The 19,919-nt window shown below is 45.7% G+C and overlaps 1 protein-coding gene across 3 annotated transcripts in view; it reads right to left on the bottom strand.

The window, feature by feature from the left end:
- TMEM120B (transmembrane protein 120B) overlaps positions 1 to 19,327 on the bottom strand; it is a 44,819-nt gene extending 25,492 nt beyond the window's left edge. For 2 of the 3 annotated variants that reach the window (XM_044930211.2, XM_044930212.2), the window contains exon 1: positions 19,112 to 19,327. In XM_044930211.2, the coding sequence (XP_044786146.1) occupies positions 19,112 to 19,180 (69 nt within the window). In that variant the 5' untranslated portion in view covers positions 19,181 to 19,327. The remainder of the gene's footprint in view (positions 1 to 19,111) is intronic. The other variant, XM_006047162.4, reaches the window with a different exon arrangement.
- Between the last annotated feature and the right edge of the window lie 592 nt (positions 19,328 to 19,919).

Here is a 19,919-nt window from a genome sequence, read left to right as displayed (position 1 = left end):
ATACTCTTAGTTATATGAATTAATAAATTCCTTTCTGGTTAGTCCAGTTTGGGTTGGGTTTCTGATCTTGGCAATGAAGACAGTTCTTGCTAAGACAATTAAGAAAAAGACATACCTCCTCCCTTTAAGTCAACCCTCCTTATCCCAGGCACAGCCACTCCAATACACTCAATATCTTACTCCTGGAAATAACCATTCGGGACCACAAGGCCAGAGGAAATACAAGACAGTGCTCCCCACGGCAGGGAGAATGGAACAAAGGATCTTCTCGACATTACTGCCACAGCATACCTCCCCCTGGGTACTGCCCTATGCAGGGAAACAACCAGTCTCCTCGAGTCCTGGTAATCTAAGACAAATACCAACAATCTGGAGAGAACAATATGAGGGTACGGGGACCATAAAATTAAAAACAATAATCCAATGGCCATATTTAAAGTGGCTGTCTGCTTGGGTGGTAGAGAACTGTATTAGCAGAGAGGAAAAAGGGATGGGCAATGAGGCCCATAGGCTAAACTCTCATGTCCGCCAAGCAGGTTCCTAGATATGAAAGTTAAGCCCCAAAATAAGAAAAAAATGAAGGCAATGAAGTGAACAGATAATACTTAGGAGCAACATGGAAGAATGCTCTGAGCCTATCTCCTTTGGCCCTCAGTTGACAGAGGGCTCAGTCCCCTGGATTTAAACAGTTTCCTCATTCTCTCCTTCCTGAGCCCCCAGAGAGGAAAACCGTGTCTCGTTTTTTAAAATTTAGCTTTTAATTTTTAAATAATCTCACACTTCTGAAAGATTTGTAAGAGTGCAAAGAACTCCCCTTACACCTTTTGCCCAGATTCACCAACTATTAGCATTATGATATATTTGCTTTCTTCCCATGTGTGTGTTTGTGTGTGTGTGTGTTCTTTATCTGTATCAGGCATCAGTAAACCCACTGGCCAAATCCGGCCACCTGATTTTGTACAGGCAGTAAGCTAGAAATGATTTTTGTCTCATTGCAAAAGATCAAAAGAAGAGTATTTCGTGACATGTAAAACGTATATGAAATTGAAACTCTGGAATCCATGAATAAATATCCATTTCACTGGAGCACAGCCATGCCCATTCATTTACATATCGTCTGCAGCACCTCAACAATGGAGCAAGCGTAGTTGTGACAGAGACCACATGGCCTGCAAAGCCCAGAATCCTCACTACTTGACCTTTTTGTCAAGAGTCTGACTATTTCTGTTCTAAATCATTTGGGAGTTACTTGTAGACAATAGGCTTCTTTACTCCTAAATACTTCAATGCATATTTCCTAAGGACATGACATTCTCTTATACATCTAACTATCAAATATAGAAAAATGTTACTTTGATACAATACACTACTGTGGCCTCAAATACCATCCAAATTCCAGTTTGGATGTGAACGCTTTCTTTTTTTAATTATTATTTATCTATGGCTGTGTGGGTTCTTGGTTGCTGCATGCAGGTTTTCTCTAGTTGCTACAAGCAGCAGCTACTCTCTAGTTGCAACGCTTGTGTTTCTCACTGTGGTGGCTTCTCTTGTGGTGCCTGGGTTCTGCAGCACGGGCTCAACAGTTATGACGTGTAGGCTTAGATGCTCCTCCGCATGTGGGATCTTCCCACACCAGGGATCAACCTGTATCCCCTGCACTGGCAGGCGGATTCTTAACCACTGGCCCACCAGGGAAGTCCTGCGAACTATCTCTGGATGGCAATTTCTCCCCAGACCCTGGACCCAATTCCGTCTTATGCCTTGTATTGTTGTTCATATCTCTTTGGTCTCCTTTAGTCTAGACCAGCTCCTCAACTTCTGTCTTGGGAATATCAGCGCTTCTAAAGTGTTCAGTCCAGTTGTTTTGGAGAATGTCCCTCTGCCTTGGTTTGTCTGATATTTCCTCATGATTGAATTTTGAATATGCATCTGGGACAGACATGCCACTCAAGTGACACTGGGTCCTCAGTGTCTCCCATGAGAAGGGACGTGGAGTCTGTGATGTTAACTCTGATTGCTTGGGGGAGATGGTGGCCATCTGTCTTCTCCACTGTACAGTGACCAGCTTCCTACCTGTAATGAATGAATAATCTGTACAGAAAGAGGCTTCAGCGCCAAAACGGTCCTCAGTGTTAACTAGTGTCTGCAGGTAAGAAAGGCAACTCTTCAGAACTGGACGTGGAAGATGGGTGCAGAGAGACCCCCAACTACACAGCCTTTGAGAAAGCAACACCTTTGGATTTGGAGTCCCCAGCAACGGAAGGTGAAACACCACACCACCTCCCAGCACTCTTGGGTGTCGGGCCCCCGTACAGTGAGATAAGACCAGACCGCAACATCAACAGACAGATGCTCACCAGGCCCTCTTCAGCTTGAATTAATATTTAATTTCACAAGTAAACATAAGGACATTATCCTCGTTAAAAATTAAAACACTACAGCTACAGCTAGAGTTGACTTTGAATAGACCCCTCTCCTGTCTTCTCCGACTTCTCCAGAAGTAACCACTGTTACGTTTCTTCTAGAGTGTATTCTCTGTATCTGTGTATTTCTATGTTCCACATAGACCTATTTCTATATATATATATATACACACACACACACATACACTTAACATATATACGAAAAATGCTCACTGTTGCAAAAACTAATTGTCCCTAATACTTATTCTCCTTTGTTTCCTTTTTCTAAATAAAGAGTTTGAGTATTTATTACATCTCAGTTTTTTGGTTTTTTGCCCCACACCATGCGGCACATGAGGCATGTAGGATCTTAGTTCCCCATTCAGGGATCAAACCTGTATCCCCTACATTGGGAGCAGACAGTCAACCATTGGACCCCCAGAGAAGCCCTCCTTGGCTTCCTTTTAATAACAGGACCCCACCAAGACATAGCCAGCACATGGCTGTCCAACTACAGACATTTCCCAGCCTCCTTTGCAGCTAAGTGTAGGAATACAACCGAGTGTTAGCCAATGGGTTGCAAGCAGAAGGGATGTAAGTTCTGAACTACATTTTTTTTTTTAACCACTACACCTGCTCTTTCTTGCTGTTCAGTTTTCACATGTCAAGGCAACATTTTCTGCCAAGAATAACTGAACCACATTTTTCTAAGTAACGGCTTGCTTGCCACTCTTTCTTTCCCTGGCTGCATATGGCAACAATGGATCCAGTTACCTTGAAACCGGAAATGGAAGCTACATAGTACAAATGACAAAGCCCACAGTGCCCTCCTCAGCCACACCAACCTGGATCTTCTTTTAAAACATGACCACCAGTTCTTTAGCACTCCTCACATAGAGAAGTAGTATCTCTTTTCAGTCTCCTTAAATACAAGTAGGCTTGTGGCTGCTCTGACCAATACAATATGCCCGTTCAGTTCAGTTGCTCAGTCGTGTCCGACTCTTTGTGACCCCATGAATCACAGCACGCCAGGCCTCCCTGTCCATCACCAACTCCCGGAGTTCACTCAAACTCACGTCCATCGAGTCGGTGATGCCATCCAGCCATCTCATCCTCTGTCGTCCCCTTCTCTTCCTGCCGCCAATCCCTCCCAGCATCAGAGTCTTTTCCAATGAGTCAACTCTTCGCATGAGGTGGCCAAAGTACTGGAGTTTCAGCTTTAGCATCATTCCTTCCAAAGAACACCCAGGACTGATCTCCTTTAGGATGGACTGCTTGGATTTCCTTGCAGTCCAAGGGACTCTCAAGAGTCTTCTCCAACACCACAGTACAAAAGCATCAATTCTTTGGCACTCAGCTTTCTTCACAGTCCAACTCTCACATCCATACATGACCACTGGAAAAACCATAGCCTTGACTAGACGGACCTTTGCTGGCAAAGTAATATCTCTGCTTTTGAATATGCTATCTAGGTTGGTCATAACTTTCCTTCCAAGGAGTAAGCGTCTTTTAATTTCATGGCTGCAGTCACCATCTGCAGTGATTTTGGAGCCCCCAAAAATAAAGTCTGACGCTGTTTCCACTGTTTCCCCATCTATTTCCCATGAAGTGATGGGACCAGATGTCATGATCTTAGTTTTCTGAATGTTGAGTGTTGAGCTTTAAGCCAACTTTTTCACTATTCCCTTTCACTTTCATCAAAAGGCTTTTCAGTTCCTCTTCACTTTCTGCCATAAGGGTGGTGTCATCTGCATATCTGAAGTTATTGATATTTCTCCTGGCAATCTTGATTCCAGCTGTGCTTCTTCCAGCCCAGTGTTTCTCATGATGTACTCTGCATATAAATTAAATAAGCAGGGTGACAATACACAGCCTTGCCGTACTCCTTTTCCTATATGGAACCAGTCTGTTGTTCCATGTCCAGTTCTAACTGTTGCTTCCTGACCTGCACATAAGTTTCTCAAGAGGCTGGTCAGGTGGTCTGGTATTCCCATCTCTTTCAGAATTTTCCACAGTTTATTGTGATCCACACAGTCAAAGGCTTTGGCATAGTCAATAAAGCAGAAATAGATGTTTTTCTGGAACTCTCTTGCTTTTTCCATGATCCAGTGGATGTTGGCAATTTGATCTCTGGTTCCTCTGCCTTTTCTAAAACCAGCTTGAACATCAGGAAGTTCATGGTTCACGTATTGCTAAGCCTGGCTTGGAGGATTTTGAGCATTACTTTACTAGCATGTGAGATGAGTGCAATTGTGCGGTAGTTTGAGCATTCTTTGGCATTGCCTTTCTTTGGGATTGGATGAAAACTGACCTTTTCCAGTCCTGTGGCCATTGCTGAGTTTTCCAAATTTGCTGGCATATTGAGTGCAGCACTTTCACATCATCATCTTTCAGGATCTGAAATAGCTCAACTGGAATTCCATCACCCCCACTAGCTTTGTTCGTAGTGATGCTTTCTAAGGCCCACTTGACTTCACATTCCAGGATGTCTGGCTCTAGGTAAGTGACCATACCATCGTGATTATCTGGGTCGTGAAGATCTTTTTTGTACAGTTCTTCTGTCAAATATGTCAGAAGTACCCCCAAAAACAAACAGCCCAATTAAAAAATGGACAGAAGATCTGAATAGACATTTTTCTAAAGAAGCCATACAGATGGCCAACAGGCACATGAAAAGATGCTCAACATCACTAATATCAAGGAAATGCAAATTAAAACCACAGGGAGATATCACCTCACACCTGTCAGAATGGCTATCATTGAAAAGACCTCAAATAACAAATGCTGGCAAGGATGTGGAGGAAAGGGAACCTTTGCACACTGTTGCTGGGAATATAAATTGGTGCAGCCACTGTGGAAACAGTATGGAGATTTCTCAAAAAAACTAAAAATAGACCTACCATATGATCCAGCACTTCCACTCCTGGGTCTGTATCCGAAGGAAACGAAAACACTAATTCAAAAAGATACACGCACCTCAATGTTCATAGCAGCATTATTTATAATAGCCAAGATACGGAAGTAACCTAAATGTCCATCAGCAGATGAATGGATAAAGAAGATGTGGTACACACACACACACACACACACACACACACACACACACAGAGGAATACTATGCACCCATAAAAAAGAATGACATTTTTCGTCATGGATGGACTTGGAGGGCATTACGTTTAATAATATGTCAGACAGAGAAAGAGAAATGCTATATGATATCACTTATATGTGGAATATAAAAAATACAACAGACTAGTGAATATAACAAAAAAGAAACAGACTCACAGAGAACAAACTAGTGGTTACCAGTGGGGAGAGCAAAGGGGAGAGGGGCAATACAGGGGTAGGGGGATCGAGACAAAAACCACTATGCAGTAAATAAACAAGCTCTCAGGATGCACCGTGCAGCACAGGGAATACAGCCAGCATCTTATCCTAAGTCAACTCTACCCTTTAACAATGTGAATCACTATATTATACACCTAAAACATATAATATGTCAACTTTATCTCAATTTTTTAAAAACAGCAGAACTGACACTATACCATTTCGGAGAAAAACTCACAGAGGGCCATTGCGTTTGCACCTTCTTTGCTGGAACACTAGCTTCTGGAACAAAACGTTCCATAACTCTGAGGCCACCATGCTGCATGGAAACCCTAACCACTTAGAGAAGCCACATGACAGCAGTCTGATTTGATCAACAGCCACAGCTAAGATAAATCTTCTTGTCATTCAGTTCAGGCAGATATGAGGGTCAAGAAACCTCCAGATAATTCCAGCTCCAACCATTTGCATCTTCCCAGCTAAGGCCTCTGACCTCGTGGAGCACAGTCAAGCCATTCCCACCATGCCCTGCCTAAATTCCTGACTCCCAGAATCCATGAGCAAAATGCAATTACCGTTGCTTTATGCCAATGGATAACCAGAACACTCAGCACCCGTCTGAACTACTATGTGAGAAAGGAAGAAGCTATCTCATTTAAACCGCTTTATTCGGGGATCTCTTTGCTACAGCAGCATAGCTTATACCCTAAAGCACATACTTTTGATTTTTTTTAATATATCAACAGTATCAGAATATAGATATGATTTCACAACCTTCTTTTCTCACTCAATAATATGTCTTATAGATCTATCCACATAAGAATATATAGATAGGGACTTCCCTGGTGGTCCGGTGGCTAAGACTCCACACCCTCAACACAGAGGGCCCAGGTTTGATCCGGGGTCAGGGAACTAGATCCCATAAGCCACAACTAAGAGTTCACATGCCGCAGTGAAGATCAAAGATCCCGAGTGCCACAACTTAGACTGGCAGAGCCAAATTAATTAATTGAAAAGAAGAAGAAAAAAAGAAGACTATACAGATGTGCTTCATTTTTAGTTCTGTTCAGTCCTTCATACTATGAACAGACAACAGTTTATTTAGCCATTTTCCTAACACTGGACACTTAGGTTGTTTCCAGTCTCTGACAATAACCAACAATGCAACAATGATTAATATCCTTGCACGGTCTCCTTGGGCACACACACAAGTGTCTCTGGGGAAGAGACGTGGAATTGCTGGGTCATGGCATACAGGCTTGTTTTTACTTTTAACCTGTCTTGGCAAACTGCCCACAGAGTGGCTGTGCCAATTTATGCTCCCACCCACAGCATATGACAGCTGCCCACACTCACCAACACTCAGCGCTATCCCCACTGACTTTATTTTTCTTTTTTTTTTGTGGTTCTTTCTTTTTTATTCAAATAAAAAATAATGTAATTCTTTCTAAGCTTTTATTTTGAAACACTGACTTTCTTAAAGGCGCTTCCTAATGCCTCCATGGGCTTCCCAGATGGTGTAATGGTAAAAGAACCCACCTGCCAACGCAGGTAGACATTAGAGATGCAGCTTCGATCCCTGGGTTGGGAAGATCCCCTGAAGGAGGAAATGGCAACCCATTCCGGTATTTTTGCCTGGAAAATCCCATGGACAAAGGAGCCTGGCAGGCTACAGTCCATAGGGTTGCACAGAGTCAGACACGGCTGAAGCTACTTAGCACACACGCATGCAATGCTCCATACTTCACCTAATGCTGAGGCTCCAATACTTTGGCCACCTGATGTGAAGAGCCGTCTCATTGGAAAAGGCCCTGATGCTGGGAAAGACTGAAGGCAGGAGGAGAAGGGGGAAACAGAGGATGGGATGGTTGGATGGCATCACCGACTCAATGAATATGAGTTTGAGCAAACTCTGGGAGATAGTGAAGGACAGAAGCCTGGCGTACTGTAGTCCATGGGGACTTGCAAAGAGTCGGACACGACTTAGCGACTAAACAACAATAATGCTCCACTGGTGGTATTTTCTGCCCACTCTTAAAACATCAGACTGAAGTCCGTGGCCCTTCTCATAGTTGTGTCCCCAGGCACATACAGTCATTCCTGACTCCTAACAGTCTCTGTCATTGGCTAGGGCCACTTCCTAAGGGAGATCTGATACTGGAGACCACACTTCCTGTCCACCCTGTCCTCGGCTCCAGGCTCAGGATTTGTCAGCCTCGAGGACAATGTGAAGTGGCAACAAGGCCCTTAGTGTGACACGCTCTCTGTTCCCAGGGCATTCCGCACCCACGCCCAGCCTCTGCTGATTCCACCTTGTGCAGTCACACCAGCAGCAGGAAAGATTATCAACTCACTTCTTGGATTCTGTCCTTTTCCCAGACAGTTGTCTCTCAGTCTTTTTTCAACTGTAGTAAAATATATATAAAACTTACCATGTTAATCATTAAAATTTTTCTAATTGCAATAAAATACACACAAAACTTACCACCTTAACCATTTTATGTGTACACCTCAGTGATATCAAATATGTTCACGTTATTTGCCATCCATCTCCAGAACTTTTTCATCATCTCAACTGAAACTCTGAACCCGTCACCCAATAACTCAGTTTCCTGTTCCCGTCAGCCCCTGACAACCTCCACTCTCTTGTCTTATTCATTTTTGGCTACGCTGGGTCTTCACTGTTTTGAACAGGCTTTCTCTAATCGTGGCGAGCAGGGGCCACTCTCTGTTGCAGTGCTCAGGCTCCTCACTGCAATGGCCTCTCGTTATGGCGCGCAGGTTCTAGGCAAGTGGGCTTCTGCAGTTGCAGCTTGTGGGCTCAGTAGTTACAACTCGAGGGCTTAGTTGATCTGAGGCACGTGGGATCTTCCCAGAACAGAGATCAAACCCGTGTCTCCTGCATTGGCAAGCGGGTGCATACCCACTGTGCCACCTGGGAAGTCCTCTACCATTCTTTCTACCTCTATGAATATGACTTCTCTAAGTACCTCATACAAGTTGACTCATACAGTATTTATATTTTTGTGCCTGACATTTAAACACAGCATAATGTCTTCAAGGTCCATCCACACTGCAGAACGTATCAGAAGTTCCTTCCTCTTTAAGGCTGAACAATACCCCACAGTGTGTATACAGCACATTTTATCCACCCGTCTGTCGATGCACACCTGGGCTGCTTCCACCTTTTGGATATTGTGAATAATGTTACTATGAACATGGATGTATATATATTTGTTCGAGTCCTTGCTTTTAATTCTTTGGGGTACGTGTGTGTGTGTGTGTATTCAGAAGCAGAATTTCTGGATCATATGGTAATTAATCACACAGCTTAATTTTTTTTTTAGAGAACTGCCATATCATTTTCCAGAGAGGCTGAACCATTTCACGACAGCTGTCTCTTGATGGGACTGTCTTTGTGGTGTTTCTGGGAGGGGGCGGGACGGGGGGAAGGAACACAATTCCTGTCTTCCCTCAGAGACCCTGCCCTCCACTCCTGAGGATGTCTCCAGAAGACCCTCAGTTGGACCTGTGCTTTGAGATGCTTTTTCCAGGAGTGAGCCACACGGAGGCAAGCCAACCCTGCCTTTCAACCAACCAGCCCCTATGGTCTTGAATGCAACTAGTCACCAGATGGAAGCCTTCTGTTGTTTTTGCCAGCTCGGCAGCTATTCCCTTTTTGGTTAATTCCCTGTAATTTCTTTGGAGATCCTCCCTCCCTGACACTGAGTCCATGAGATCTGGCTAGGAATAGAGTGGACCTTGCCCCAGGTTCCAAGGCAAATGACCCAGGCCTGGCCAATCAGAACATCACCCTCCTGACCCAGCTGGTTGACTCAGGGACGAGCATTCAAAACCAATCACACTCAGTTGTGGGACTTTTTTTATCAGAACTGTTGAAAAAAAGGGGAAAAAAAGAAACTTTTTTGCCACTCGTTTTGAAGGTAGTAGGATATGAGCCCAGAGCTAATGGGGCTGCCATTAGCTGCCTGGGAATGAACCCAATTGAGAGGAAAACAGGATGGAGGGGTAAACTGAGCCCTGATGGTTTCATTTAAGCTCCTGGATCAGCTTATATCTGAAGGTGGTACACCTTTGAGGTCCTAATTAATATAAGTGAACAAATGCCATTTTATTCTGTTTGGCTTTGCCAATTTGGGTTGAGTGTCTCCATTTAAGAGGCCAGTGTCAGGGACTTCCCTGGTGGTCCAGTGACTAAGACTTTGCACTAACAATGCAGGGGGTCCAGGTTCGATCCCCAGGCAGGGAACTAGACTCCATTTGCTGCAATTAAGAGTTCGCATGCCACAACTAAAGATCCCGCGTGCAGAAAGGAAGACAATATCCCACATGCCACAACTAAGACCCAGTACAGTCAAATTAATTAGCTAATTTAAAAATGAGGCAGGGGTCAGAATCTAGATTAATATGCCAAAGAACACAGCCTCCCTTCTGGGAAAAGTTAACCATACCAGGTAAGAAGAGAAGCCATAAATCTTGGACTCATTACCAAGCTCTTGCCCTGGGCACTGTCATCGTAAAGGTGCCAAAAACTTGGAGCCTGATGAATAAATCCTTCATCAAGCCAGTAACTAAACAGGCACTTTAAAATGCAGATCTCTGAACAACCATATTGGGTGTTTTTCTGCCAAAGCAAGAACCTAAACCATTATTTTTTAACAACTTTATTGGGGTATAACTTACATGTCATAAAATTCTCATTTTAAGTGTACAATTAAGTGATTTTTATACATTTATCAAGTGGTGCAACTATTACCACGTCCAGTTTCAGAACTTTCCGTCACCCAATAAGATCTCTAGTGTTTATCCACACTCACTCCCCACTCTTCTTCCTCCCAGCTCCTGGCAACCACTAACCCACCTTCGGACTCTATAGATTTGTCTTTTCCGGGCATTTCACATCAGTGGAATCATATAAAATGCAGTTTTGTGTCTGGTTCTTTCACAAAGAATTGTGTTTTTGAGGTGTATTTCTGTTGTGGCATGTATCCACTTTTTTATCACACCACAGCATTTATACCATATTTTGTTTACTCATCTACCAGTTGGTGGACATTTAAGTTATTTCCAGTCTTTGGCTATTACGAATAAGGCTGCCATGCACATTCGTGCACAAGTCTTGGTAGTAGATACATATTTCAACTTCTCTTGGTTAGATATCTAGGAATGAAACTGCTGGGTCATATGGTACATGTATGTTTGCCAACTCTCAAAGAAAATGCCAAAATACCAAACCACCATTTTTATTTCTAAACTTGGCAGCAGTGGGGCTTTCCTGGTGGTCTAGTGGCTAAGACTCTGCACTCCCAATGCAAGGGGCCCACGGTTCAATCCCTGGTTGGGCAATTAGATACCACATGCTACAACTGAAAGACCCTGCATGCTGCAAGGAAGACTCTGCACAGCCAAACATATAAATAAATAAATAAGAAATAGAATTTAAAGTAAATAAAATAAAATAAACTTGGCAGCAGTGGACTGAAGCAAAAGAGCACACTCACCAAAAACTGGGAGTCAGGTGTCTGCACACAATGCAGGGAGTACCAGCTTACAAAACACACGACTGACTCCCACTTCAAGTTGCTACCTCCAAAAATAACCCAGAGTGCTGGGGGCACCGGAGCAGACAGGCAGCTGGGAAAGAAAGGACTCTGTTCTGCGGCTGAGAGCAAGTCCCAACCCCCAGCTGTCTAACTCAAGACCAAGCAAAGGAAAAGAAAGACCCACTTGATAAAATACCTAAAGATAGAGCTTTGGGGTGGGGGGCGGGGAAGATAGTTACAAGGCAAACACTGCCAGGAAACAATCAAATGCTGACTACATAAATGTAATAAAAATCCCCAAGAGAAAGTACAAGCATTGTACACTGCTCAGTTCTTCAGTAAATGAAATTTGCATGGTCGTAATCACATAAATGACTGAATCTTTTTTGGGGGGTTTGTTTTTTTAGCCACACCCCTCGGCATGTGGGATCTTAGCTCCTCAACCAGATGCTGAACCTGTGCCCCTGCAGTGGAAGCACTGAGTTTTAACCACGGGACCATCAGGGAAGTCCCATTGAGCCTATTTTTATGAATAAGGCTTTTGGTATTGTTAGGTGACTTTCTGGTCTCCTGCTCATTTGACTATGAAATATTTCAGGCATATTGAAAAAGTCAGAAAATCCTATAATAGAAAATAAACAACATTAATGCCCACATTTCTCACCCTCAGTTTAAGAACTAATAGTACACAAATTGTTGAAAGCCCCTACATATTCTTTCTACATAGCATTCCCGTCCTCTGCCCTCAACAAGAGGAACCCCTAGGCTGGTTATTTCCACCCTCAAGCCCACCCCAGATCAATCTTGTCTTCCTCTGTGCCCTGAGAGGTTAACCCCTACGGACTGCATCTCCTGGGCTCCCTTGCCCTGCCTCCTACTTAGCCAACGGGATGCCAGGACAGAAGACTGGGGGAAGGAGGAGAGGCAGACTGGAGTATTGGTTCCCCTGCCTCCTCCTCACTTTCCTAGGCTTTTGACGCTACAGCTCCGGTCCTGCTGCTTTCCTTACCCTGCACTAGGTTCCAGTGACTGCCCCTTCCCTCTGTCCCTTAAGTATTGGGATGGTCCCAACTCCAGGGGCCTCGTTGTGTCCAGCTCTTGGCGACCCCATGGACTGTAGCCCGCCAGGCTCCTCTGTCCATGGAATTCTCCAGGCAAGAATACTGGAGTGGGAAGCCATTCCCTTTTCTAGGGCATCTTTCTGACTCAGGGATTGAACCTGGGTCTCTCGCACTGCAGGCAGATTCTTTACTATCTGAGCCACCAGGGAAATCCCTTTAAACCGCCACACCTCTGTAAATAGCCTCCTCCTTAAACTCTTTTCAGAGAGATCCATCCGGAAGAGTTATTTGCTTCTTGCTAGGGCCCTGCCCAAATCTCCATTCTACTGAATCTGACCCATATCACTCCCTTGCAAAAGTCTGTATTTGTACTGTATAGACACGTATCAGTAAGCAGAACATAAGTGTTCTGCTTTAAATGCTTTAATGCTATATTATTATGCTTTAAACTATATTATACATGTCATACTATATATACCCACTTAGCAACTTTTCACTCAATGTTGCTTTTCTCTTTAAAACATTTACCCATGTTGATACATATGGTCCTAGTTTATTCATTCTCATCTTCATACCACACTCTATGGATGTTCGGTGGAATTATCCATCCTGATGGACAGTTAGGTTTCCAGATTTTAGCTGTTATAGAATGCTTATACACATTTCCTATTTGACTTTTTAACTATGTGGCTATGTATTACTTATAAAAACATAGGATAGATCAGAGACAGAGAGAGACAGACGCTAACACTGGCACCATTAGCTGCGATGCCCATAGCTCCTTTCCCACATATCTGACTGGCATTCCTTTTATACCATGTACAAGAGACACAAACAGTTGAGTTTCCATCAAAGGATTTGGAGATCTGCCACCTCTCCTGTCCTCTGAGGCCACAAACTCTGCCCCAGTGGGAAGATGAGGTTAATGATTCCAGGTCCCAGCACGGCTGTGACACACCTGGAGATGCCCTCTTACCATAACATGACTGAGTCACAACACCTGAGTCAATATGCATTGCAAGAGTTGATGGCAATGAGACCTCCCTGGCGGGCCAGTGGTTAAGACTCTGTACTGCCACTACAGTGGGAATGGCTTTAATACCTGGTCGGGGAACTAAGCTCCCATATGGCATGGCCAAAAAAATTTAAAAATGTGCCAGAATGGAATCATGTGCCATTTTCAGACAGGGCTCTGGCCTAGGAGCACTGCAAGCTGGTGGACAGCCCAGTAGACTGCCAGAGTCATGGCCACCACATAAACACGGTGGCTGATAGTCAGGCTGGTGCTAAGTTTTCATGAGATTGCATTTATATAGTTCTAAGGAACTGACTTCAGACAAAGATTTCTGAATGCTGAATATACTGAACGAAGACTCACTGCCAGTGGAAAGACTACAAAGATGACAAATTGACTTCACCTAAACTGTATCAGTTCTACACTGGGAAAGATTCTGAGTCACGTGCCAGGATCAATTAGTAATGTCTGTTATAGGAACAGTAAGTGGAGGTATAGACAAGCATGTCAGGCATTTGGGAGGCAGGTAACATAAAAATTAAGTGATTAGGCTTGAGACTCAGACTGACTTCACGTCTAGAATCTGCCACTTCTTAGTTTCCTCAGTTGTGAAAGAGCTAGGGCATGAGATATAGGTAACAGGCCATGTACTGGTATGTTTAAATCAGCTTTATAGGTATAATTTACATACCAATTCACCAATTTTCAGGTGTACAATTTAATGAATTTTGGCAAATATATACAGTTGTGTAACCACCACCACAATGAGGATATAAAACAAAGGTTCCCTAACTTTGTTGGTTTACCACATCCTTAGTGTCTCAATGAATTTTTAACAGGGTCCTTAGGCCAAATAATAGGAAGAAAAAGTGAAAGTGAAGTCATTCAGCCGTGTCCAACTCTTTGTGACCCATGGACTGTAGCCTGCCAGGCTCCTCTGCCCATGGTGATTCTCTAGGCAAGAATACTGGAGTGGGTTGCCATTTCCTTCTCCAGGGGATCTTCCCGACCTAGGGATCGAACCTGGGTCTCCCGCACTGCAGGCAGAATCTTTACCCTCTGAGCCACTGAGGAAACCAAATAATTGAAAAGTATCCATGTCCTAACAACTCAGTAGTCTCTTGGAGGAAATAAAAAAGAATACGCAGAAATTGACAAGGGTATTTTTATTTCATTTTGAAGTAACCAAAATTATTTATGGATGTATATGCCTGTCAGGCTCAAACCTTAGGAACAGATTGGACACTGTCACCCTCATTTCTTGTTCTAAATTGATTTTCACATAGTACTTGATTTTAATCAGCACCCAAACCCCAACTTCACAAAGATATGACATCATTAAAAAGAATGTAGCATAATCTAATGTGCAGCTGTGAACTACTCCATTAGCAGTTTAAGTGGTACGTGACAGATGTCATTGTCTTTCTCTTGAAAATTTAAATTATCCCATAGTGCCCCTGTGAGCTTGCTGCAGCTCCTTGGAGGTGCCTTAACATAGCTGGTGAAACACAGATATAGACTGTTTCTACAATATTACTCCTAAAAAGATAGCTGTCTGGCATCCTTCTCTGTTTTTGTTTTTTCACAACCAGTACTTTGATCTTCCTTCATGGGACCACCCCTCTCCCACTGTTATTTCATGTGGTTTGAGCAGCAGTCATCCCACTCCTGGGCAACAGGGGGGACATATTAACCAAGACCCAGCCAATCAGTGCCACAGGATCTGGTTAAGGGATAATCACATGACCCAGGTAGGGCCGATGAGAGTCAGCCCTGGGACTCCAGCTAGAATTACAGGGGAAAAGATGCTTGTTTCTGAGGTTTGCTAAGCTGGTAGATGTCAGCCTGGGGCTGTCAAAGCTCATCTTTGCCACAACGTGGGAGAGATGGTTGAGAACGAAGCTGACAGAGGACACAGACACACGTGCACATGTAAACATCACTGGAGAAGCTGGATCCAGCCCTGCCTGAAGCCATTTGCCACTGGACTTCCCAATACAGAAGCCAATAAACTATTTCAATTTTTTGGCTTAAAGCTGGTTGAATTGGATTTCTGCCACTTACAACTAAGAACCCTTACTAATGCTTCATGTTAAAGCACCATAGAAATAAAATTAGTCCCCACAAGTCCAAAACTCTCCTTCTAAAGCCAAGGGTCTCAGGATACTTTTGGAGCTCAACCCCAAAAATACCTGATGGGAACAGCGGGCCTGGGGTCAAATTCTGGCTCCACGAATTTCAAGTTACGTAACAGCTCTCAGCCTCAGCCTCATCTAGAAAGCCAGGTTGTTGTTTAGATTAAATGGAATGATCCATGTATCATACAGTTAGTTCTTACTGTTGCTGCTACTACTGTCGGCCTTTGTTTGGTAGACAAAGAAACTCAAGTTCAGAGACGCAGCTTGCTAAAGGTCAGATGCTAGACAGCAGCAGAATTCAGACCTGAACCCAAGAATTCTGATTCCCTTGTCCAGAGTTCTTTCCACACAACCCACTTCTAGGGGAAAAGAGGCCTAGAAAATAATGCAAGATGGGAGAGAAACAAGAGTAGCTAGGGCACAGACCTGCCTTGGGCCGTGGTTGAGAGTCCAGACTCTCGGGACTTCCCCAGCAGTCCAGTGGTTAAGACTCCACACTGCCAATGCAGGGGGCACCAGTTCAATACCTAATGTGGGAACTACGATCCTGTGTGACGCAAGGCATGGCCTCAATAAATTAAAAAAAAATTTTTTTAAGAGTATAGACGTTGATGTTCACCTGCCTGGATTTGAATCCTGACTCTAGTACTTATACTTTGGGGTATATTTTTCACTCTGTAAGATGGGTATAACAGGCTCTATTTCAGAGGGTTTTAATTAAATAATACTGATCTTCCTGCTTCCAGCCTGGCCCCCTCATGTCTATTCTACACACAGCAGCCAAAGGAATACCCATTTCATTGGTAATAAAAGCCAAAAATCTCTGTAATGTCCTATCAGGCCCCTGCATTTCTGCGAGGTGCCTCTTCGGGACACCTCCTTCCTGGGTGCAGAGGGATGAGGTCAGGTTTCCAGAGAGGCAAGACAAGAAATGCTCATTAAATCACCTGCCACCACGTCTGTAAGTGACCTTCTGTGGTCACACCACAAGCCACAGGGCCAAACATGCGCCAGTCTCAGACTAATGCTCAATCAGCCAGCACACCTGAAACCCCAACCAGCCAAAACCAAAGTCCTCATAGCAACTCAGCCTTGCCCCTGAGTCCACGGAGGCCCTGGCAGATGTACATCACAGACAAAAGAACAAAGATCCTTTCCTCTAGAAAGTCCCAGAGATTTTGACATTTTAGGGGTTGGGAGAGGGGGGAAATTCCAGAAATCTTTCAAATCCTTTTGGGTCTGAAATTAGATTTCCTCTTTCCTCCCTCCACTGGCAAAAGGGAAGGAGAGGTAAAACACAGAGATATTATACATCATCCCAAGCAAGACAGAATCAGAGAGATATGAGCATGACACCCACAAATCCCAGATTCTGAAGCAGAAACAGGTAAAGTAAGATAGACTGGGATTTTCTGGTGGGAGAAAAAGACCCTTCCTACCATTAACCTTTCTAGTTCCAATCAGCAGCTCCCCGCAACCTGTTGTGACCTCCTTGTTCCCCGACAAATGTCTCATATTTGAAAGTTCACCCAACACACACACATAATGACAACGTACACTCTACCTATTACATGCCTTTTTCCAGAGATGGTCATCTCAGGAGTTCAGAGTTCTCACGTGTATTATGGGGGGTGGGGGGAGGGATAAGAAGTCGGACCTAGTCCATTCCATTTGCCCCAGTGCTGAAGACCTGAGCAAGGGACATCACGGTTTCTACCCAGTCAGTTTTTCTACAACCCTTGCACCAGGGGACACAATCCAGGATTCATTTCCAATTCCTCTCTGTCCCCCACACACTTGAGCCCCAGAGACGCCAAGTAAGAACATAACAACAAATCAAACGTCTCTTTTGCAACCTCTGCCTGCCAAGACTAGCTATCTAATTGCTGTTAATTGCATTAATTGTATAGCTCTGAAGAGTTAAGACTCCTCCTTCTAGCCGAAAGCAGGGTCAGGGAAAGGCATTATGAACAACAAAAGTTCCACACAGCAAAACTCTTCTCTCATGCCCAACCCTAATACCCTCCATGGGTCCACAGTTGGACATAACCGAGAGCCCAGCAGGACAAAGCGGCAAGAAGCAGCTGAGTGGGGACTTCCCTGGTGGTCCAGTGGTTAAGACTCCTCGCTCCCAATGCAAGAGGCCCAGGTTCAGTCCCTGATCAGGGAACTAGATCCCACGAGCCACAACTAAAGATCCCCCACATACTGCAATGAAGATTGAAGATCCTGAGTGCCGCAACTAAGACTTGGCACAGCCAAAATAAAGATAAATACTGAGAAAAAAAAAAGTAGCTGACTCTTCTCCATGGCAGGAGAGCCAGAAAGGTCCCCTGGGAACCAGCTCTGGTACCTTACTCTCTGCTCACAGCTAAAACAGCACCCCTCTCCCTGCTTGGTCTCTCCAGCACCCCTTCCCTATTCTTCTGGACCTATGACCCATCTTCCCTCTAGATGGCTCTTGAAAGACCCATCACAGACACCTTTCCCCATCTCCCCTCCCTCCCCTACTCTGGACACAGTAAGCGGCTAATCAAACTGCAGACAAGAGCTCCATGGACAAGCAAAATGTCACTGGTCCCAGCTGAGACTAGGCAGAAGTGGGCTGGGGGTGTTCCATGTGATTTCAGGCAAACAGAGCCCAACTCTGGAGAAAACAAACACAATCCGGTAGCTGGGGAGGGAACAGCCCCATCTCCCAAAAAAAGATCCAGGCATCTCTCTTAGCCAACCCCAAGATTTTCAGAGACCTCTCTAGTCACCAGGATAGGCAGCTGAGGCCTCTGCGAACCTCCTCTCAGGAACAACTCCTCCTGCCAGGGACCCCGCGGCGGCAATGCCAATGCTGTTCTTTCAAGGGGCCTCTCTTACACCCGACCTCACCCCACCCAGCATAAGGCTCTGGGCCAAAGCGTGAGGGCTGGGAGCAGCCTCTATCACTGGGAGGCAACCCAGCTGTCAGAAGTGACAGATGTCACCCACGACGCCAAACTTGGCCTGCAGCAACGTCAGAGGCGGGACACAGGAGCCCCAAAGGCTGAGGTCAGGGGTCTCTAACCCCTAAGCAAAGCCTGCGGGCTCAAGGTGAAGGGCTCCCAAGCACATCTCCCAAAATGGAGCATCAGAGGAGAGGGCTGATCCGCCACAGCAAAAGGGGTGTGGAGCCGCCAAACCCTGGTGGGCGGCGGTGGGGTTAGGGGAGACCTCTGAGGAGGTAGGGGCTGGGCTTTCTCTTTTGAGTCCCAGAACACACCTGGTCCCTCCGGCCTCCCCCACATGGACATGCCTGGAACTTCCCCTCAGAGGTCACAGATCAACTTTCTGCAGCGAAGGAGGCGCGCGCGGCAAAGAGCCGGTGAGAAGGCTCGGGGTGCTGGGGGAGCTGTGGGGGCTTCCACCCGGCGCCCTAAGTGGATGAATAAGTGAAGTCCTGGGAGATGGGAGGGGGCTGGCCCACGCAGACCACCGGCAACAACCACCCGCCTCCGCCGCAGGGCCTGGCCCGGGCCTTGATGGTTCCCACGGCCGGGGCTGGGAGAAGCAGGAAAGGAAATATCCGGCACTTCAGGTAGCAGAGTTTCGGGACCAGGTGGTCCGGTCCTACCTGCAGTTCCTGAAATTCTCCCTCCAGCTCGTGCCACTCGCGCTCGCAACGCTCCAGCTGGCCAGACATGGTGCAGTGGTGCTAGGCGGCGGCTGCTCCCGCAGCGTGGCGCGGCAAGCCACCCGCACCCCACGCGTGTCCGCCGGCCAGCCGCCTTCCCAGGGACCAGCTGTTCCTGCGCAGCCCGAGCCACGCGCGCACCTGACGTCACAGCCCCGGCCCAGGCGCCCGCCCCACCCCCTCGCCGGGAGGCAGCCCCCTGCGCATGCGCACGCGCCTCCCCGGTCCCGCCCCCGCGCGCCAGGCGCCCGCGGCGGGGATTGTTGTACCTTTGCGGGACTTGGCTGGGTCTCTCAGTGTTTCTTTAGAACACTAAATGCCTTTAGGGAATCTCTCATGCCTAGCTGGGATGGGGAAGTTGTCCGCAAACCGCATTTGTAGAGCTTATTTTACCGAGATTGTGTGTATTTGGGGTGTCTGGGTCGGAGGGAGGAAGGAGTTTGCGGAGAGGGAGCGTTGCTTTAACGGAGCCGAAGCCAGCCACGGCCTGAAATGCTAGAACTGACATTGACCATCCAGCAAGGTCGCCGGGCAGGGCGAGGAAGCTCAGACAGGGCCCTGTCATCTCATATTGTCATTATTTATTGCAACTAATATATCCTAGATCCTGCCCTCTAAGACTCTGGGTGACTCGCTTGACAGCTGTTTCTGTCATTCAAATGACACAACCACCTCCTTGCTAATTGAATCCCCTCTCCCGCCTGGTCCTACAAGCACTATCCCTGACTAGCTTTCCAGGCGTAGCTCC

The sequence above is a fragment of the Bubalus bubalis genome, chromosome 17 (assembly GCF_019923935.1).
Source record: "Bubalus bubalis isolate 160015118507 breed Murrah chromosome 17, NDDB_SH_1, whole genome shotgun sequence".
Taxonomy (NCBI): domain Eukaryota; kingdom Metazoa; phylum Chordata; class Mammalia; order Artiodactyla; family Bovidae; genus Bubalus; species Bubalus bubalis.
This window is presented reverse-complemented; position numbering and strand designations above follow the sequence as displayed.